This window comes from Xenopus laevis, chromosome 4S, assembly GCF_017654675.1.
Source record: "Xenopus laevis strain J_2021 chromosome 4S, Xenopus_laevis_v10.1, whole genome shotgun sequence".
NCBI classification, from domain to species: Eukaryota; Metazoa; Chordata; class Amphibia; order Anura; family Pipidae; genus Xenopus; species Xenopus laevis.
In genome coordinates, this window is record NC_054378.1 from 63,975,136 (window position 1) to 63,998,649 (window position 23,514).

The 23,514-nt window shown below is 37.2% G+C and overlaps 1 protein-coding gene across 1 annotated transcript; it reads left to right on the top strand.

Moving 5' to 3' along the window:
- The first annotated feature begins 153 nt into the window (after positions 1 to 153).
- Positions 154 to 22,569, top strand: rpe65.S (retinal pigment epithelium-specific protein 65kDa S homeolog). The gene is given in 14 exon segments (NM_001086800.1): positions 154 to 185; positions 8,205 to 8,287; positions 12,381 to 12,531; positions 12,938 to 13,045; positions 13,238 to 13,379; positions 13,774 to 13,921; positions 14,099 to 14,180; positions 14,793 to 14,925; positions 15,124 to 15,263; positions 15,510 to 15,639; positions 17,412 to 17,526; positions 17,607 to 17,701; positions 20,699 to 20,810; positions 21,446 to 22,569. Coding segments are annotated over 14 exon segments (1,602 nt in total). The 5' UTR covers positions 154 to 174; the 3' UTR covers positions 21,598 to 22,569.
- Positions 22,570 to 23,514: the final 945 nt, after the last annotated feature.

Below are 23,514 nucleotides of genomic sequence, written 5' to 3' on the forward strand. Positions count from 1 at the left end.
AGCAAGAGAATTCCAGCTCTGAAAGCCACTTCTGTCTCCACTCCTTCTGGGGATTGGCCAGTGCAGCTTGTTAATGCCATTTTTTTCTTGAAGGAAATCAAAGTTCCTATAAATAGTGGGAGCTCCATACTCACAACTCACTCCTGGAGTGTTTGATTCTGCTTGAAAGACAGAATGACAAATCAGTAAGTATATGCTTGCCATATTAATATTCTGTTCTATTTATGTGGCTGACTTATTGAACATTTCTTAGTCTCCTGTTAGATTACATGTTTATGCCAAATATACATTTTAAATATAATATATTGTTGTTTTATTGCTGTATTTATAAGGAATATGGCCCAAGGGAAATATTTATAGGGTATTGTATGATTCATCATAAAATCTGAAAGTGCAAATTTCTGTACAACTGAATAGAACAGTAAGAATATATTTAGGCAAATTGGTGGCTATACTTTTGATAAATATTTTATCTAGTAAGGCCAGTAATGCCAAAACGTCGTTCTGCTTGTGTGTGTGTGTGTGTGTGTGTGTATATATATAAACAAGCCATGTGGAGCCGGCACTCTCGATAAGATGCAGTAAGTTGCCTGGGTGCACGATCAACAAACATCTCCATACAATCGCAAAAAGGGGATCAGCACTACTCAGGTCTTAAAAATTAAACAGAATTTATTTAATAAAATAGCAGCAGACTGACGTTTCGGCTGACTCCTCAGCCTTTCTCAAAGTGCCAAATTCAATACTGAACATGTCTTTTAACCCCACACTGGCGGGAAACCACCAGCTACAGCTTAATCACATGATTAAAAGCTAATTAAAAAAATCGACTAGGTATATTTCAGTTTGTATTTATCTCTCCTAGCAGAAAAGACTAAATTAAAAACAACACCATAATAGCAATAATATAACAAAATGTGTCCAAATGTTTCACACAGTTCCTATATGTTACTACTTTTATCTGTTACATGGTGTCCTTTAGAGTAATCTAGTACTGAAACAATGTATTAATGTAACAGATAAAAGCAGTAACATATAGGAACATTTCCTGAGTTCAGTTCCATATACATAATCAATCACATACATTTTTGTATCATTTATGTTGCTAATAGGTATCATATAGTCCTTCTTTGTTTGATACAGGAATTACCCATTATGTTAAATGTGTGCTATGTAAGTTATGGGGGAAAACTACGAAAGTGGGTTGGGGGGTCTAAGGGGTAATTACAGAGGAGTCTGTACTATAAGTCAACTTGCTTCTGATTGGGCCGTTTCGAATTCTGCCCAAGGGAGCCACAACAACTCATTGTCATGTCCCATGCCTTGCAGGTATGCTAATAGTTTCTTTGTTCTGACCCATTTAACTTTGTTAATAAGGGCTTGTTGATTTGAAAGAGAAGTATTATACAAAAGAAATACCAGAAGAGTTATATTGTGTTGCACCATCCATGTACCATATTTGTAGTAGTAGTGTACACACATATAACTCTTCTGGTATTTCTTGTGTATAATTTGATTAATGGAGTTGTCTGCACATCCAATTTCCTCTACTTTCCTCTATTTTCTTTTTTTTGGTTAATGATGATATGTTAGAAGGTGCGGAAAAAAAGATATCACAATAGATTTGGAAGAGAAGTACTTTTCCACTTTTTGTTAACTGAGTGTTTTCGCTGCAGTCAATATGTGTGTTGCCAGTTTGTTAGTCTCTGGGGCTGTTTTCTGGCCTTCTCCCAAATAATCTGATATTTCGCTGGTGTGATCACCTCGAATCTCCCATTTAGTCATATAGAGTTGCAATAAGGTGGTATTATCCACTGCCAGATGGTTATACAATGATGATATCAGGTGAGTATTCTGTTCTGAAGAGTTACATAAAAGTTTGAAATATATAGGGGCTGGCGGGGGGGGGGGGGGGTGCCACTTTGTAAAAAAGTCTGAGAGATAAAGTGGCAGATCTGCAGATACCTGAAAAACTGTCTGGATGGTATCTGGAGCTTTTCTTTGAAGTCTTGAAATGTCTGTACTTCCTGTTCTGAGACTAGTGTGATGCATAACAGGGCTTTGTATGTGATCCTAGGGAGAAAAGCTTTCATGTCCTCCCCTGGGGGAACCGTTTATTTCCCAGAAAGGAGCAATACATTGAGTTTCGTGGGGATAAGTGCAATTTTTCTCTATATTTGTCCCATAACTATATAGAACTGTTTGTCGTGGGGGGTAAATCATCAAGTGTTCTCCTGTCTTTTCAGTAATAAAACACATTAAATAAGCCCAATAGGATTGTTTTGCCATTAATATGGATTTATGCAGCATCAACTACAAGGCACTGTTTTATTATTACAAAGAAAAAAGAAATTTAAAAAAACAAGTATTTGCTGAAAATGGAATCTGTGGGAGACAGCCATCCAATAATTTGGAGCATTCCAGATAGGGCTTCCTATACCTTTTTTACTATTAAAAGAGTATTATTATTACAAGACTGGTTCTTCGCTTATACAGTTGTAACTCCTCAAATTTCTAGGGGGGCAGAATCCCTTTAAAATGTCAAAATACATTCCTGAAACCCTGTATCATGTTTACATCCATACAACTATTTATATTATCATGCACTAAACCCCTGTTACAGGCACTGCAATGATCCCTGAGTTCTCAAGTCCCAGAAGGAGGTTTCAAACATCACATGTATTTATGCAGTCTGTCCCTTAGCAACCCCTGGCTATGCAAGTATATAGAAGAATAAAGCACCTGTCCCCATCCTTTGACACTGACAAATCATAAAGGGATCTTCCAACATAGGCAGGGTATGGATTCATATCCACAAAAATAGTAACAAATGGCACACTCACTTCAATGCTTCTGCTTCAATTCAAATCGTGTTCTTTTTATTTCGGTGAGATCAATAAGCAAACGTTTCGGGGTCAAGCCCCTTCATCAAGTGCTACTTACAAACAGTGTGATTGAAAACATTTATAGGGTAAGGTCTTGTATGACCACACCCCTTCGTGATTAAATAACATTGGTTACACCTTTGATGTCCATTAACATTGTGCTTGTGTATTCTTTGTTACATTTTCCACCATCAAAAGGATACAAAGTGCCTCTGCAATAAATAAATCCATAAATAGTGTAAAAAACTTCATACCGCAATCCTTCTTGTAGTGTACATTATATCGATATTTCTCTAGACTGTGGGATAAAATTTATAATATAAAATAAAACTTTCATATTATAAAAACATAAAATCACGTATTCTTAGTTACAACCAAAGGCTGGACATATATCAATAAAAACAAGAGTAGCTCAGTTCCTCATTTAATCCCATGGGTGTAAGGGTATTTAATCTTTCAATCCACAGGACCTCCTGTTGTAAAAGCAATCTATCCTTATTTCCACCCCGTCTCGGGAACTTCACAACCTGTAATACCTGCCATCTTAGTTGTTTACTGTTATGGCCAAAAGTTTTGAAGTGTCTGCTCACTGGAGTGACATATTTCATCTTATCTAAATCACAATTATCAATTGCCCTCCTATGTTCCCCAATCCTTAACTTGATTTGTCTTTTTGTTTTCCCCACATATGCCTTACCACAGGGGCATTTAAGCATATAAATCACCCCTGTTGTGTTGCATGTAGCAAAATCTTTTAACTTAATTTCAAATCCTTTAGAGGGATGGTTTATTTTATTACCCTTTATTATGCTATTGCAACACTGGCAAGACAAACATGGGTATGTACCTTTCTGCGGTGAGCCAAAAAATGTTGGTTGGCGGTCGTCATTTTCTATCATATCCGTCTTAGTCAATTGGTCCTCCAAATTTCTAGCCCGTTTATATGAAAATAAGGGTTTCTCCTTGAATAAATTCCCATATAGTTTGTCTTTCCTCAAAATCTCCCAATGCCTATGGACAATTGTTTTAATTTTTTGGGAATGTAAATTATAATTTGAGACCAACGGTATTTTTTGAAATTTACGTGTTTTATTCTCTTTTGGGGCAACCAAAAGAAGGTTAGATCTATCTATACTCATAGCTCTCTCCATATTCTGTCTCAAATCCTTTTGCGGATAACCTCTCTCAATAAACCTTTTTTCCATTTCCAACATTCTTTTCTGACACACCTGATTATCTGAGACAATTCGTCTTATCCTAAGAAACTGACTATATGGGAGCCCTTTACTGACATTCCTTGGGTGAAAACTTGTACTCATCAACAAATTATTCCTATCCGTTTCTTTACGGAATAAATCTGTGCTTAAACCATTAGACTGTTTCATAACCAATACATCCAAAAAACTTATACTCTCTTCATCATAAGTTAATGTAAATTTAATTGTTGGATGTAATAAGTTGATTTTCTGACCCATTTCAATCAACTCTTCTTTGCTTCCATGCCACGTAAAAAATATGTCATCCACATATCTATAGTAATTCTTTATATTCACACTATAGGCTTGTTCAAAAAATACCATTATCTCAATAAATGAGACAAATATGTTGGCATAGCTCGGGGCTACATTACTGCCCATACTCGTGCCTTGTTTTTGTAAAAAATAGGTCTTATCGAAACGAAAGTAATTTTTACTCAATACAAATCGTAAAAGTTCTATCAGAAAAATTACCAACTGTGTGTCATAACCATATTGATACAAAGCTTCCTCAATATACATAATTCCTTCGGCGTGTGGAATACTCGTGTATAGGGACTGAATATCCACTGTGCACAGGTAAGTACATGTCTCAAAATCAGATATTGTCGAGATTTTATTTAAAAAGTCGGTTGTGTCTTTTAAGCAGGATTTTATCTCTTGCACCAAAGGTTGCAATTGTTTGTCTAAATAAATGCTTAATGGTTGCAGTACTGAATTAATGCTGGAAACAATCGGACGCCCGGGTGGTTTCTGTAAATTTTTATGAATCTTTGGCAAGAGATAAAACACTGGTGTCATGGGATGATCTGTTGTTAAAAAATCTTTTATGTTTTTGTCAATTACCCCATTCCTATAGGCTTCCACAACGTAATTATCTATCTCTTTCTTTAATGAGAGGGTCGGGTCATTATCCAACTCTATATAATGCGTGTTGTCATTCAATTGTTTAAAAGCTTCCTCCATGTAATCTGCTTTATTCATTATGACCGTTGCCCCCCCCTTATCTGCCTTTTTGATAATTATCTCCTTATTATCTTTTAACTCACATAATGCCTTATGTTCCTCCTGTGTTAAATTATAATTTTTCTTAGGTAAACGTTTCCAATCTAATGCTTCTACATCTTGTAAAACCATTTGCATAAATACATTCAAATTCTCACTTGTAATGTCAGGATCAAACGTTACATTTCTTTTCTTAACAATGGGCAATGCAACTGCTATATCTTTCGAATCCTTGAAATGCATTTTCAATCTCAGAGTCCTAATGAATCGCATAAAGTCCACCTTAAAACGAAAAAAATCACCCTTGACTGCTGGCACATATCCAAGTCCCTTGTTAATTAAGGCAATTTGTACATTTGTAAGAGAAAAGTCAGAGATATTTACCACAAGATGTTCTGATATAGCTGGCTCTCCCTGGGATGTCAGTTCTTTTTCTTGGGCCGCGTGGTTCTTTTCATGGCTATTTTTTGAACAAGCCTATAGTGTGAATATAAAGAATTACTATAGATATGTGGATGACATATTTTTTACGTGGCATGGAAGCAAAGAAGAGTTGATTGAAATGGGTCAGAAAATCAACTTATTACATCCAACAATTAAATTTACATTAACTTATGATGAAGAGAGTATAAGTTTTTTGGATGTATTGGTTATGAAACAGTCTAATGGTTTAAGCACAGATTTATTCCGTAAAGAAACGGATAGGAATAATTTGTTGATGAGTACAAGTTTTCACCCAAGGAATGTCAGTAAAGGGCTCCCATATAGTCAGTTTCTTAGGATAAGACGAATTGTCTCAGATAATCAGGTGTGTCAGAAAAGAATGTTGGAAATGGAAAAAAGGTTTATTGAGAGAGGTTATCCGCAAAAGGATTTGAGACAGAATATGGAGAGAGCTATGAGTATAGATAGATCTAACCTTCTTTTGGTTGCCCCAAAAGAGAATAAAACACGTAAATTTCAAAAAATACCGTTGGTCTCAAATTATAATTTACATTCCCAAAAAATTAAAACAATTGTCCATAGGCATTGGGAGATTTTGAGGAAAGACAAACTATATGGGAATTTATTCAAGGAGAAACCCTTATTTTCATATAAACGGGCTAGAAATTTGGGTGACCAATTGACTAAGACGGATATGATAGAAAATGACGACCGCCAACCAACATTTTTGGCGCACCGCAGAAAGGTACATACCCATGTTTGTCTTGCCAGTGTTGCAATAGCATAATAAAGGGTAATAAAATAAACCATCCCTCTAAAGGATTTGAAATTAAGTTAAAAGATTTTGCTACATGCAACACAACAGGGGTGATTTATATGCTTAAATGCCCCTGTGGTAAGGCATATGTGGGGAAAACAAAAAGACAAATCAAGTTAAGGATTGGGGAACATAGGAGGGCAATTGATAATTGTGATTTAGATAAGATGAAATATGTCACTCCAGTGAGCAGACACTTCAAAACTTTTGGCCATAACAGTAAACAACTAAGATGGCAGGTATTACAGGTTGTGAAGTTCCCGAGACGGGGTGGAAATAAGGATAGATTGCTTTTACAACAGGAGGTCCTGTGGATTGAAAGATTAAATACCCTTACACCCATGGGATTAAATGAGGAACTGAGCTACTCTTGTTTTTATTGATATATGTCCAGCCTTTGATTGTAACTAAGAATACGTGATTTTATGTTTTTATAATATGAAAGTTTTATTTTATATTATAAATTTTATCCCACAGTCTAGAGAAATATCGATATAATGTACACTACAAGAAGGATTGCGGTATGAAGTTTTTTACACTATTTATGGATTTATTTATTGCAGAGGCACTTTGTATCCTTTTGATGGTGGAAAATGTAACAAAGAATACACAAGCACAATGTTAATGGACATCAAAGGTGTAACCAATGTTATTTAATCACGAAGGGGTGTGGTCATACAAGACCTTACCCTATAAATGTTTTCAATCACACTGTTTGTAAGTAGCACTTGATGAAGGGGCTTGACCCCGAAACGTTTGCTTATTGATCTCACCGAAATAAAAAGAACACGATTTGAATTGAAGCAGAAGCATTGAAGTGAGTGTGCCATTTGTTACTATTTTTGTGGATATGTGATAAAAGCTCTTTAATTGCAGCAGAGCTAACATTTGAGCACCTCTTTATTTTTCTACACAAAAGAAAGATAAAAGTTTAGCGGAAGAAAAAATTGACATTTTGTACCTAGGGTATGGATTCACTTTCACTTTTAGACCAATTCTCACTGCTTCCGTCCAGTGAAGCTATTTAATTGCCAGAATTGACCTTTTCTGACAATTACTTTGACTTAATCATAAAGAGAATAAGCACACCTTTGCATTCAGGCAATTGCTTTTACTTGATTTATTAATACCCAATACTATTCAGCATAATCATTGGCTTTGTGATTGTGGCTGTCAGACATCAGAGAGCCTTGGAAACAGTATCAGATTAAGACTACATTGTGCAGTGTACATGAGGCTCATCCGATAAGCCTCCTTTGTCATCCCATCATTGTTGTACTGGAGATTGAGCTTCTATACTGTTATTATATTGTACAGCAGCATCTTGATGTGATTTCTGTCATCAAGATATAAAAAGAAGTCACTTGGTGATTCAAGCAGTACCGTTCTTGAGAAGACAGCAAAACCTTCACCCCCCCTCCCCTATATCATTAGATGGTTTCTCATTCCTACTGTTTTATTTATTGTTCTTTATATTGCATCCTTAGAATTGTTTTACGTAGCATTGTACAGAGTTTGTTTGACTCACATTAGTCTCTACCCCAGTGGAACTCAATGTCCCTTATCAGCTGAGAAACAGGGCAGAGAGTATATTGCAATGCCTTCCACTTCTTCTGTACATAAAGTTTATCTCTCTATAAAATCAGTTACATATTTTGGAATAGTTTACTGTATGCATGCAGCAATTCTCTGCATATTTTCATGTATATGTATAAGCCGGGCTGGCTATTTTGTTTGCTTCAGCTAATACAGTTGTGACATTTAATATGGGGCTGTTAAAATATTTTTTTTTTCTAGTGTGGAGCATCCTGCTGCGGGTTACAAGAAACTCTTTGAAACTGCAGAGGAGCTGGCAACCCCAATGGCCACCCATGTAACAGGTGAAGGCTGCTTATTTTGTTGCTCTCTTGTTTATCAGTAACATAAAATGCAGTTACTTTATTGCTATGACCCATAATTATTAGTGTCAGGTATCCACTATAACTATCCATCTTTGCAGCACATAATGATAAGTCTTAAAAAAGGAAATTCATACTTCAGATGAAATATTTACTGTAGGAGTTTTTGTTCATTAAGATATGGCATTCCAACTGTGAGAGTACTAAGCGATACAAGTGTCAGATAGACAACTGCTCAGTGTTGCCTCACCTGAGCATATGGCTGCTGGGCCATGCTGGCTGGCAATACATTGTGGCCCTGTGGCTTCTTTGGCCATATGTGCAGAGCTGGCTATAGACAGTAATGCAACCATTTTCTGTTGCCTGGTTATATTTGTTTTTTTTTATATATATTTTATTGTAAAAAGAAACAGCACCAATCAAATGGGTTTGAAAAATTTAACTTATGTTTGGACAACTAGGACTCCAGTTCTATCACCCTCCCTGCATTAAAAACACGCCACCCCACTGAGTTGTGTACCCTGAACTAAATAAAGTGACAAATCTATACCCCAAGCACATATCTGTTAGATATACTGTCCATCTATCACTCTAAAAAGAATATAGCTTATTCCTCAGATTAAAATTGATGAGTACATATAAATGGTTACAAAAGTTATGGGATCTGTTATCTGGAAACCTGTTATGCAGAAAGCAATGAATTATGGAAAGGCCATCTCCCATAGACTCCATTTTATCCAAATAAACCAAAATGATTTCCTTTTTCTCTGAAATAATAAAACATTACCTTGCACTTAGGGTTGCCACCTGGCCGGTATTTTACCAGCCTGGCCTGTAAAAATGATGGTTGATCCCAATGTTTATAAATAAACATATAGGAAGGCCAGTATTTTTTTCTGCAAAAGGTGGCAACCCTACTTGTACGTGATCCAAACTAAGATATAATTAATCCTTATTGGAAGCAGAACCAGCCTATTGGGTTTATTTAATATTTACATGATTTTTAAATAGACTCAGGGGCGTAACTATAGAGGAAGCAGACCCTGCGGCTGCAGGGGGCCCAAGAGGTATAGGGGCCCCACGAGGCCGTAATTCATATACAATTTCAATAAATATTGGTGAAACAAGTCAACCTCTAAAGATTTTGGGGGCCTGAAAAATAATTTGCTGTGGGGCCCAGTAATATCTAGTTACGCCACTGAATAGACTTAAGGTATGAAGGTCCCAATTACAGAAATATCTGTTGTCTGGAATCCAGAAAGCCCCAGGTCCCGAGCATTCTGGATAACAGGTCACATACCTGTATTAAAACACTAAGGAAGCACATAAAAATTCAGAAGATAGAGGGGGCAGACAAGGCTCAGACCAGGAAATACAGCTTTAAATTGAGCATGGATGACATATCAGCTCTAGAAAAAAAGAAAATATTTGTGTTAATTAATGAAACGTTCTGCCTACTCAGAATGTCTACACAAAATTGTTGTGTAAAGCAATTGTTGCGTAAAAGCCACTGCTTTTGTTTTTCTTTGGTTTGGTTTTGGCTTAAAAAAAGAGGATTACAGTTCACATGAAGCTTTAAACATTCCACTAGATCACTTGTCTGCAATCTCATCCAGTTAAATGTAAAACAACACTGCTCTTAGTAAGCAGCTATATTCTACTTATCATCAGTGAAATATAACAACATACAAAATAACCCACCTTAACTTGCTGTATCTTTCTCTCAAAAGACGTTTTGCTAGTCATCCGACTGGCTTTCTAAATTCAAAGAGAATAAAGATACAGCAAGCCCAGTTGATTTGACTTATTAATTTAGATATACCATGACCTGGATGGATGAGACCCTCCACAGACAACCTGCCTTGAATTATTGCAGTCACTTTTCATATTTTATATTTACTAATATAATAAGAATATTGAGTCACCCATGAAATAATTCTAGTTTTCAGGCTTTACTAGCCACACTATCAAAAACCTGAATATATGAGTTCCTAAATATAATTCTAAATGTGATCATGCAGATAATTCTATGCATACATAAAAGTCATTGTAATAAGCAAGATAAAAATAAGACCAGCGGGTTTAGCTTTAAATGGGGTAAGTAGACTCTACTTAAAGAGGCGTAAACCCCCCTAAAGTTAAAATACCGCTTTTACCACCCTCCACTGGCCCCCTTCCTGCTTCCTCAATGCATAGTGTCCCAGGCAGCAACACTGACATATATACAGTATGCAGAGTAGCGTAGCCACGGCCACCATTAGAAATTATGGTGCCCCGTACAGAAAAATTTTCTGGGCCACCTGGTCCCTGCCCACCCTAGTTCACACCCCCAAGCCCCACCCCAGATCCCGCCGACCGCACACCACAGTAAAAAGTCCACACCAGCGCTAAAAACGGTAAACCCTCTCACTCACTCGTTATAAAAGCCATTGTTGGTCAGGGCCCCCTTATAATTAAATTTAAAAATTGGCAGTCAGGGTCCCACATAAAAGTTTTTAAAAAAACATTGGTGGTCAGGGCCTCCCTACAAGTTAAAAAAATCATTGGTGGTCAGGGCCCCCCTATAAATAAAAAGAATAACTATTGGCACCAGGGTCCCCATAAAAGTTTTTTTAAAAAAAAACATTGGTGGTCAGGGCCTCCCTACAAGTTAAAAAAAAACATACGTGGTCAGGCCCCCCCCTATAAGTTAAAAAAATTTATTGGCACCAGGGCCCCAAAAAAGTTCTTTAAAAAAAACATTGGTGGTCAGGGCCCCCCTACATTATTGGTGGTCAGGCCCCCTATAAGTAAAAAAAATCTATTGGTGCCAGGGCCCCCATAAAAGTTTTTTTTTAAAAAACATTGGTGGTCAGGGCCCCCCTAAAAGTTAAAAAAATGATTGGTGGTCAGGGTTCTCCTATAAATAAAAATAAAAAAATGTGCCAGGGCCCAAATTGGTGGTCAGGGCCCAATACAAGTAAAAAAAAAAACATTGGTGGCAGGGGCCTATAGAGTATTAAAATAATACATTGGTGGCCAGGGGTTTAAAAAATAAAAAACACACATTGATGTTCAGTAGAATAGAACTTGTGGTGTCAGGACTTCAACTCCGTCTATTTTTGTGACTTTGGATCTTTTCGCTGCTTCACGACTTCAACTTCATCTATTTTCATGACTTTGGGTCTTTTCGCCACTTCAGGACTTCAACTTTGCCTTTTTTCGTGGCTTTGGGTCTTTTCGCCGCTTTAAGACTTCAACTTTGGCTATTTTCATGGCTTTGGGTCTTTTCGCCGATTCGGGACTTCAGCATTTCGGTGGTTCAGGACTTCGAAAGAGGTGCCACGGCTTTGTCGCTGTTAAGGGGGCCCAGCTCTTTCAGAAAGTGTAGCACAGCTTTCCTTAAGGAACAGGAGTATCCCCCTGTGCCCCCCTGATGGCGGCCTCGAGCGCAGCGGAGCACAGGGGCACGATGTTCAGTAACTCTGCATTTATACAGTATATATAGGTCAGTGTTGCTGTCTGGGACACTTTTTCTAGCAGAACACTATGCGGGAGGAAGTAAGGAGGGGGGCCAGTGAATGGGGGCTTTTAAATGTAGGAGGGTTTACTTCTCCCATAATACTCAATGAAGGGATTCCCTCCTATCTTCCCCAACGTTAAGAATTTTTAAATGAAGTGTAAAAGATCTTACACCCCACCCAAGATGAGGCACTCTTTATTCCTCTGCTACTTGTTTAAGAACTTGCATAAACACATAAATAACACTCCCCCAGGTCTGACTTTTACAAAATCATACATATAGGGGGTTATTTATCAAAATCCGAATTTTGTCAGATTTTTAAAAAAAAGTTTGACTAAACTAGAATCCACAATTTACCCTTATTTATAAATAAAAAAAATAAACCAAAGGGCTGTCATGTAGTCTTTTTGTTGTTGTTGGCTTTTTTTTATTTTGTTGGAGTATATTAAAAAGGTATTCGTGAGACATTCTTGTTTATTTTTAGTATTCTGTCTCAGCAAAGGACCACTATATATTTATGCACAGCTCTACAGTACATCAGACCAAATTATCTTTTTTTTCTTCTTGCATAAGGACGGGTACCCCCATGGCTATCAGGAAGCCTCTTGCGATGTGGGCCTGGTTTATTTGAAGTTGGATCAGAACAATTTTATCACTTATTTGATGGCCAAGCTCTTCTCCATAAGTTTGACATTCGAGAAGGACATGTGTCATATCATCGGAGGTAAGTATTAAAACTGCAGCCCAGGAAACCAGAAGAACAATGAATTACATTTTACAATGACAGACTCAGACACCGAGTAATCACAATTCTTTACATAGTTTGTCATCAAAGACTGAACCTGTTGTCATTTAGAAGTCATTCAGGTTTTGCCCTTTCTCTTTGGATGTAAGTCTCAATGCTACAGTAGACCAGAATAGCTGTATGCATTAAAAGGAAACAATAACTGGCTTTTTGTCTATCTTAATCTGTATTCTTAAAAAAAGATACCTAATTGTTGAAAAATTTAAGATACCCAAAGTATTCTACATAGCAAAAAAAGAAAAAAAAGTTAAAGTTTAACTGACCAGGGAAAAATCCAGTTCACCATTATTACTTAGCCTACTATATATTTTACTTTCGTTTATAGATTTGTTCGTACAGATGCATATGTAAGAGCTATGACAGAAAAGAGAATTGTAATCACTGAATTTGGAACTTTTGCCTATCCAGATCCATGCAGGAACATATTTTCCAGGTAACATAAAAGAGCAACATGATTTATACCTTTCTTATGCCAATTAAAAGATTTATATCAGGAAATGGGTAACAGCCTAAAGGGGGTTGCTTGTAGTTCAGCTTCTACTGAGCCACCAGCTGCTCACCTACTGAATTAGATTATGGCTTAAAGGCAATCCTCTCTTTATTCCTTATGCTCTATCTTTTGCAGGTTTTTCTCATACTTTAAGGGTTTGGAGGTCACAGACAATGCTCTGGTAAACGTGTATCCAGTGGGAGAGGATTATTATGCCTGCACAGAGACCAATTACATAACAAAAGTTAACCCAGAGACTTTGGAAACTATCAAAAAGGTATTTTTACTTTCAATATAATATTTGCTATAGAGTACAGTTTAGATTTTCTATGCATTATGTAGTTATGTATTTTTATCCTCAACCACCATGAATATTTTTGACTTTAGCTTAATCTTAACATAACAGTTTGGTAACATACACAGTGGAAAACGGGCAGCATAAGGTTGATTTTACCTTCAAAGCTATGTGATGGGGCTTTCAAGCTTTGCTGTGTTGGGGCTATATAACAGAAACGTTTGGTTCCAACTTGAATCGATTGGAAGTTAAAGTAAATAATTTGGTCTTTTGTTCATGACATTGTTGACTGCTACTGTATATTACTGGAAAGGAGACTTTCTCTCATGAATGAACCATTTAACCAGAGAAATCTGTCTGCTTCTATGTCCTTTAGGTTGATCTGTGTAATTACATATCCATTAATGGAGTTACTGCTCATCCACACATTGAACCTGATGGGACGGTTTATAATATCGGGAACTGCTTTGGAAAAAATTTCGCCATTGCCTACAATGTAATAAAAATGCCCCCTCTGCAAGCAGGTGTGTTCTCCTTTGAATAAAGCATTATTACATACAATATATAACCTCTTAACACTTTTCCTCAATATCCCACCTTTGTGATATAATACCTAGCAATGGATTTCAGCAAGAGATTTGAAGTTTAGTTATCCTCATGTATATCTTGATGTCATAAATTGTATGTGGATTCTTTTACAGACAAAGAAGATCCAGTAACAAAGTCCAAGGTTGTTGTTCAGTTCCCCTGCAGTGACAGATTTAAGCCCTCCTATGTTCACAGGTAATTTTCGTTGGTCTCTGCAAGTGTTGATGATGCACTAGATGCCAATGCAGAAGTTTCATGGGTTCTTTACCCACATTTTAAATACTCTTTGTTGGGCATCTCTGAATTAATATTCACTCTATTTATAAGAAATATAAAATCCCAATGATCTATGCCTAAATTAAACTTTCCCTGAAAAAAAGTATATTAAGAGCAAGATCAATGATGATGTGCCTGGCTTGAGGTTTCTACAGCTTACATTGCTACAACACAGAGAGACCATTAAGTGAGTAGAATGGGTGTTTAGAAAAGAGGCATCGCATGTCTGTCATCCATGTGAGTTGCTTATCCATAACAACTGCATTTACTGCTTGGTGCCTCTTCATGAACACCTAAACACATCAAGCTAAACCAAGTAGAGCTGCAACAAGAATTATACTGTGCAAATTAATATAGGAAAGGGTGATTGTGGGGATTATTTAACAGAACATTCACAAAATACAGTATATACAGAGAGTAGGTTATATAGAAGTTTTGCATATCAATGGAAAAGTACAAAATATGTTGTATAGTAGTGTATTCATTAGAATTGCTTATTCCACACTAAAGGGTTTTTTTCTTCATTTTCAGCTTCGGAATGACTCCAAACTATTTAGTTTTTGTTGAACAACCTGTAAAAATAAACCTATTGAAGTTTCTTTCTGCATGGAGTATTTGGGGAGCCAACTACATGGATTGTTTTGAGTCAAATGAGACCATGGGGGTGAGTGTCTGGGATTAAAGGCTATACCCTTAGCTTGACATTAGAACATATACATGTGGGTGTACGTGGAATTGAATAAAATAGTGTGTATGATTTTGCACACAATCCCTTTGCTTTAAATAAATCAAATGGGTAGATTAATATCAGGCTAAGCAGCATAATAATAAAAAAAATGTTATACTATTTTTGACAATTCAGGTATGGATGCATGTGGCAGAAAAGCATGCAGGCGAATACCTCAATATAAAATACAGGACATCTGCATTCAACATTTTCCATCATATAAATACTTACGAAGACAACGGATTCTTGATTTTGGACGTCTGTTGCTGGAAAGGGTATAACAGTTATGCTTTGAATCATTTATGGTAACTGTATAATTGTCTCTTACTTATTACAGTCCATACAGGAAGAGAGGAACTACTTATTCCCACTGGAAAACGAAATTAGACACTAATTACTGCCTACTTTATTTCCTTAATAGTAACTCCCACTTTCTAGACTTTTAGCTTTCAGTTTATAGCAGCTCCCTTGTTTATGTATTTATACTGAGAATAAATATTTCTTTGTCTTCCTATTTACAGATTTGAGTTTATATATAATTATTTGTACTTGGCCAACCTACGGGAAAACTGGGAGGAAGTGAAAAAACATGCAGAAAAAGCTCCTCAGCCTGAAGCACGTAGATATGTCCTGCCTCTTGATATTAACAAGGTACATATCTTTGTTACATGTGGGAATCCAAAAAACAGATATTCCATTATTTGCTATTATGCCAATATGGTGTGCAACATGTGTAAAGCCTTGTTTTTTCTGTTCAGTTAAAAGATATTGGCAGTCTATAGAGAGCATTTTGATGCATTTTGCTTGGGTGTTAGTTTTTCATTCCTGAATCATGTAAAAATATTTAAGAAAAAACAAGTAAAAAATGTAAAAAAAAGGAAGTAATTTTTGACTTGAGTAGAAGATCCAAATAACGGAAACATCCATTATCCAGAAAACTCCAGGCCCTGAGTATTCTGGATAACAGGTCCCATACCTGTAATTCCTGTAACCTGTAAACAAATATCATTCTATAATACTTCAGGTCTATTATGAAAATATAGCCCAATATTACGGCTAGAAGGAAGGAATCTGTGATGGGCAAATCGGACCAATTTGGATTCGCCAAAAATCAATACACAATGCATCAGGTCAAATGTTTTTTGTGACATGACAATTTTTTCCCCCGTTGAAGTGTATGGGCGGAGTTTTTGCGGCGAAACTCAGGAAAAAATTTCGCTCATCACTAGCTGGCGTATTTATTTAATAAGGGTGTCTAAGGCAACAATATTATTACCTAGGGACAGCTGTAGGTTAGTGTGCATGCTCCTCAACAGTGATGTCTGTTTGTTGGTAATACTCACAGCAAGTGTGAAATGTCCTTTGTTTAGGAATAGCTGCTATTATAAAATATTATAAAAATATTTAATCAGATATCATAGCATTGGGCAAAACGATGAAACGAGATTGAGTCTGCCTTCATCGGAGTGCTACTTCCAGGCAGGAAGTCAGGTTTGGACAATAATGTAATAATGCTGCAAAAGTTGTAAGAGAGGTATGTTTTTCTGTGAACTCCTGATTAAAATTTAAAAGTACGCAAGGATTTTTTACAACAACACAAAGCTCATGGCAACATATTTTTCCTATTCCGATATATTTAACCTGATTTTGTTAGTTTAACTCTTTGTAAAGCTTTGAACTTGATGCCAGAAGTGAGCACAGTGAAGCATTATAGTTTTGGACGGAGGTCTTCTGTTCACTGGCCACATGGGAGAGTTACCCATTGTACAGTATTCTGCTGCCATGGGCTGCCCCCAAACCTCTAGCCATATGGGCTTGGTACTGGTGTATTAAATTGCAGTGGAAAATATGAAATGTAAAACCAGATGTTCTGTCATAAAGCAGAACACAAACCAATATGGATCTGGTTGGTACAGTAAGTGTTGGAGACTGCATTAAAGACTGTTCTATAGTGACACTGCAATAAAACAGAAATTAAAGGCTAGGGGGTTTTAATGTTGTGCTTCCTGCAACAACAGAGCTCATGCCTTTTCCTAATGTCAATCAACGCATAGCTTGTGTACCATATTCCTGATGTATTTCACCAAATGCCACACTATGATTACACATTCCTTTAATGTCATCTACAAAAAAAAAATCAGTCATAGAAGTACATTATTATTTTCCATATGCACTGAACATATTATATTTTGCCACTTTAACACAATCAGGTCCATCACAATTCATCCCAGTTCATTATAACTAAGAAGTCAGGTTGTTTTCCTAAATAATTTTATAAACTTCATTATTTGATGTAATAATAGGATTCACTATGTTTGTTTTCTCCTCTGATAACTGATTTAAGTTTACTAGACATATTGCTTGATGTGATTCTGATATCTCAGAACTATTCTTTAGCATATTTACATGACAATCCTTTTCAGAATGACGTTGGGAAAAACTTAGTAAGTCTGAACTACACAACAGCCACCGCCACCCTACACACTGACGGCACAATCTGGCTTGAACCAGAGGTCCTGTTTTCCGGTCCTCGCCAAGGTAACTATTGAGATTTTATTGAGATAACATATGTTTGGCACAAGTGCAAATATACTCACCCCCTTTATCTACTCCAACAGCCTTTGAATTTCCACAAATCAATTACAAGGAATATGGGGGGAAAGATTACTCCTATGCTTATGGGCTGGGACTGAATCATTTTGTTCCAGACAGGGTATGTATATTCTAAGTTGTATATTGCTGTATATATATATATATATATATATATATATATATATATATCTCTCTTTGGACAGAGACGATTTTTTTCTAATTTTGGTTCTGTACATTACCACAATGAAAACTGCAAACTATCAGCTTTAATTCAGTGGGTTGAAAGATTGTATAAAAATTTGAGGAACTAAAGCCTTTTTTTAACACAATCACTTCATTTCAAAAATAATTAGACAAATTAAAAAATTGAAAATAAAATGTTCATTTCTAATACAGTAACGTACTATAACTAGAGGGGGCGGGCCCTGGTTCGGGACATGCAGCCACCCCCCCACCCCCTCCATATGTGATTTTTTTTTTTGCCTGTAATCAGTGGTGCGCGTGCTGCCGGGGAGTCCTGAGGGGTTGCGCCCAATCTCACCCCCTGCTTCCCAGGTAGTTCTGCCACTGTTCTAATACTTGGTTGAAATCCCTTTGCTGGCAATGACAGCCTAAAGTCTTGAACTCACGGACATCACCAGATTCTGGGTTTCCTCCTTTTTAATACTCTGCCAGGCCTTTACTGCAGCGGCTTAAGAAATAACTTACCAAAACTCCGCTTTCGCTCCTCTTCAGAAAAGGCGACAGGGTGACGATCCATTGTGCAGCGCTCGGTTTCTCTTACCTGGCCATCTCCTATAAGGAAGGCAGGGAGGAGAAATCGAGCGTCGCACGATGGATCACGATCACCTTTTCTGAAGAGAAGCGCAAGCAGAGTTTCGGTAAGTTATTTCTTAATAAAGACTGCGATTTTAAAGTTTAATTTGTCTTGGTGTTTTTTTTTTCAATGTATACTAACGAATTTAAAAAAATGTTGATGTTACTGGTCCTTTAAACTGTAAGGAATGTAATCAGGAAATGGAAGGCCACAGGCACAGTTGCTATAAAACCCAGGTCTGGCAGGCCAAGAAACATACAGGAGCTTGAATATGCGGGAGATTGTGAGAATGGTTACAGACAACCCAAAGATCCTTTTTCCTTCCTATTATTCAAAAGAGCAGTCCCTTTGTCTCTTAAGGGTAGGGGCACACGGCGCGATTTCGCCGCGATTCTGCGCTAAGCGAGTTGTCGCTGCGTTTTTTAAGCCGAAATAGCTTTGCTAACTTTGGCGCTGGCGTCAATGCAAATCGCGGCGAAATCGCTGCGCTAATTCACACGCGGCGATTCGTTTTCTATTGTCGTCTGAAGTTGCCTCGCTGGGCGTTTCCGGGCGACAGTAGAAAAAGAATCGCCGCGTGTGAATTAGCGCAGTGATTTCGCCGCGATTTGCATTGACGCCAGCGCCAAAGTTAGCAAAGCTATTTCGGCTTAAAAAACGCAGCGACAACTCGCCCAGCGCAGAATCGCGGCGAAATCGCGCCGTGTGCCCCTAGCCTAAAGCAGCTACTGAAAATCTCAACCAAACCCTTGTGCTATAACACCTTGACTACTGACTTACTGGCTTCCACCTCTCCAAACTTGAGTTGCAACCTCTCTTAACCCTGTTAAATACTTAATCAGCGCTCCCTTCCAAGTAAAGGTTAACATTTACAAAATCCTGTAAAGCCATACACTCCTCCACATCTAACTAAATCTCTGCTCTTCTGAATCCATATGTGTAGGACCTTTTCACACCACTCTATCCTTACTTGTTTTCCCTTATATGTGGAATACTGTCCTTGTATTACTCTGTCAGGAACTATCTTTCAGCTTCTTCAAACTTAAATCCTAAATCTTGGAGCACTAGAATGGCATCATATATTGTCCACTCAGAGGCACTGTTTTTAACTAAATAATTTTTTTTATAATTCATTGTCACTGTACATGTTTGCTGCCTTGACAGTACAGAGTATCTGTCTTCATGGCATTGCATGTAACCCTTAAAAAATAAGCTATCCCAAAATCGGGAACTGCATTGTGATTAATCAGTTATGAAATAAACACTCAAATTACATATCAAATGGGTGGAAGGTGCAACCCTCTTAAAGGAACAGTAACACCATACAATAAAGTGTTTTAAAGTAATTAAAATATAATGTACTGTTGCCCTGCACTGATACAACTGGTTTATTTGCTTCAGAAACTCTACTATAGTTTATATAAACAAGCTGCTGTGTAACCATGGGGGCAGCCATTCAAAGCTGAAAAAGTAGAAAAGGCACAGGATATACAACAGATAACAGATAACAGATAACCTCTGTAGTATACAATGGAATACTTCAGAACTTATCAGTTATCTACTGTGTATCATGTACTTGAATGGCTTCCCCCATGGCTACACAGCAGCTTTTTTATATAAACTCTAGTTGTGTTTCTGAAGCATTTTTACTAGTGCAGGGAAACCATACATTATATTGTCATTCCCTCAAAGTACTTTTATTTTTTGCTGTTACTGTTCCTTTAAGTAACAAAGTCCCCCACATTTGAAAAAATTATCTAATTGTCCAATTATATCACTTGTCACCATCTTAACACCATATAGGTGGCTGCATAAATGCCTTGCTATGATGCCCACACAAATGTCACTCTAGGCCCTTTCCTATTCATCTGCCATTCTGACTGGTAAACTGCTGCTTGATTGATAAAAAATACCCCTTTAAGGCCACATTCAAACCAAAAAATCTTAAAATTTCAAGTAGGGGGCTAGAACATGACACACCAGTTACACATATAGCACAGTAAATTAATGCCAGGCCCACTCTAAGGCCAGGATCCAGGATCTGTGTCTACACAAAGGCTATACTATGCTGTAGTAAATATAAAAAACATGATTTAGCATTTAGATTTTCTTAAAGGTGTATTTTATTGTATATGCATGCCATGGAAAGCAATTTTTGAAAAAGCTTCAAAAAGCTTCCAAGCCTAGAAATGAGCTATGGGTAACAAAACTCATTTGAAATGATTTCATATATTGTACAATTTAGAAACCTCATTTCCATATAATACATAATTGCTAAATTGCCCTTTTTTCTTGTTCAAGCTTACCAAGCTCAATGTTAAAACAAAAGAAACCTGGGTATGGCAGCAACCAAATGCATACCCTTCGGAGCCTATTTTTGTCCAAGCACCGGATGCCATTGAAGAAGATGATGGTAATAAATCTGTTTTATTTTCTTTATTAAAAATCAGACACAATGTAACTGTAGGACATTGATAATTTATAGAGTAACTGCATCTTACACAGGGGTTAGATCCCTTATAGAGCATCTGTATTTTACATAAAAGTGAGAACATCTGTCTTTTACATAGGAGTGAGGTCACTTATAGAGCAACTGTATCTTACACTGAAGTGCAATCTCTTAAAGAGCAACTATAACTTACATAGGAGTGAGATCCCTTATGCAGCAACTGCATCATACATAGAAGTGGATCCCTTATAGAGAAAGTGCATCATACACAGGATTGAGATCCCTTATAGAACAACTGTATCTTATATAGCAGCGAGATCCCTCATAGAGCACTTGTATCTTACATAGGAATTCCCTTATAGAGCAACTGTATCATACATAGGATTGAGATCTCTTATAGAGCAACTACATCTTGAGATCTTTTAAAGAGCATCTGTATCTTTTGTAGGAGTGAGAACTAACAGAACACAATCCATCTGTAGCAGTTTTATATGAGGAATGTTGGAAGATTTATTGCCACTGGGGTGATCTTGCTTTAATGTTCCTACAATTTTTATGTACAAACTGGTGCTAAATGTTCCCCTTCTTCTGTTTCTTAGGGGTATTGCTGAGTGCAGTTGTTAGCCCTGCAGTGGGACATAAGCCATCTTTCCTGCTTATTCTGGATGCCAAGAACATGAGTGAAATTGCCAGAGCCGAGGTTGACACCATTATTCCAGTCACATTCCACGGAATGTTCAAAAAAGCCTGACCAAAGAAACCTTGAACAGAATAACCAGTGTTGCTTCTAAATCTTTAACATGAAGATGGATGACAAGAAGCATTTACACTGTACAAACCATCAGTTTATCCTGCCAACATATGATTTATTCTTCAGGAAAGCACAGCTGCCACCCAAGTCAGAAATAAAAGTGCTCAGAGATATGCACTCTTTAGCTTTAAATTGGTGTCACAGCACTGATCATCTTACAGTGAGTCCCTTGAAACACAACAAGTGACCTGAAGCCTCTGAATTGTTAGATGGCATCCAAATGCTTATGTTTGCATAAGTATAACCTGCATGCAAAATGTATTATCATTTGACTAGTCTCACTGTGAATTAAGAAAAATATAACTAAAACCATTGATAGATTTTTCGGTAAAAAATTCCTTTATGTAGAACTACAGTTGTCTATCATTGCCTCAGGCAACCCTATTAGACTTATTCACAAACACCCTTGATAATGATTTACATGAGAAGTTATGAATAACAAATTAGTCCTTTTCAAAGACACCCATGCCACAATTAGATATACACTGCCCTCTAGAGGCATTTTGAAGGTAAAACAAATGACTGTCCATGGTGCATCAGCCATAAAGCATGTATGTATTTGCTCACTAGACAGCACATTCTAGAATGAAGAGGCTCATTAAGTTTTGTATGCACAAAGGCAAAGCCAAATCGTGTCAAACATTTGTTTCTTTGCTCACCAGTGATCTCCATGGGTACAGAACAACAGGCTGGAAACTGGAAATGGGGTTTCCCTTTATATTGAACCCCACATGGATCAGCTGATTACCATTGAATCTTATTTTTAAAATGCCACAACCATTGCTATTAGCTTCTGAAAAACTCATCTCTGGTTAGGACTAGCCAACCTACATTCGTATTATTACCATGTATATATAAATGTCAACATACTCTGCAGGGTTGCACAATAAATATTTGTATCTGATCAACCTACCAGCATCTAAATGTATCTTTTCTTATGTACTAGTATCTGTTCATAACAAACTATATCACATGACTTACTTATACTGTACATAGCCTGCACCACATGAGCTGTTAGAACCGATCTTGTTGTTCAGCTAAAAAACTACTATTTACTACTACATACAGTACTTCTACACTACTTACAGATAACTGCATACTGTATAATGGTTGCATACTCACTAGATGGTGGTACCGTACATTCCGACGTAAAGAAAATAAAAACGTCCTTTTAGCTTTATCTCATTAAAGGTAATGCAAAAAAATAAAATAAAAGTCTTACAAAGGACAATATAATGTACTGGTGCCCTGCACTGGTAAAATTGGTTCAGAAATATAACTGTAGTTTGTATAAATAAGTTGCTGTGTTGCCATGGGGGCAGCCTGTCAAGTACAGTAGATAACAGATAAGTTCTGAAGAATCCCATTGTATGATACAGACCTTATCTGTTATTTGCTATGTATCCTGTGCCTTTTCTCCTTTTTTTCTTGAATGCCCCAATTGCTACACAGCAGCTTGTTTATATAAACCAGGGCTGTTCAACCGGTTCAACAGTATCAGTACTGAGATTAATTGGACCCTGTATTGTTTAAACCTTAAATACAGACAGTAAGCGTTTTAGGGTTGGACTGGGTTGCCGGGGCCCACCAGGACTGCTGTCTTAGGTCTTCCCTCCAACATCCCTGCTCCACGCAGGGGGACATTTGTGTTTTGCAGCAGAAAGTTGCAGGCAGGAAGAAGCAGGGTACAGATCTGGCCTGTCAGGCCCACCAGGTTTTTTCCTGGTGTCCCGCTGGCCTAGTCCCTGCATTGTTTACACGTCTTGTTTACATCCCTAAAGCCCTGTACTGTTCCCACTTCAGACCCAGACTGAAAGTGCCCACACTGTTCACCTGTCCACACATAAGACAAGCTGC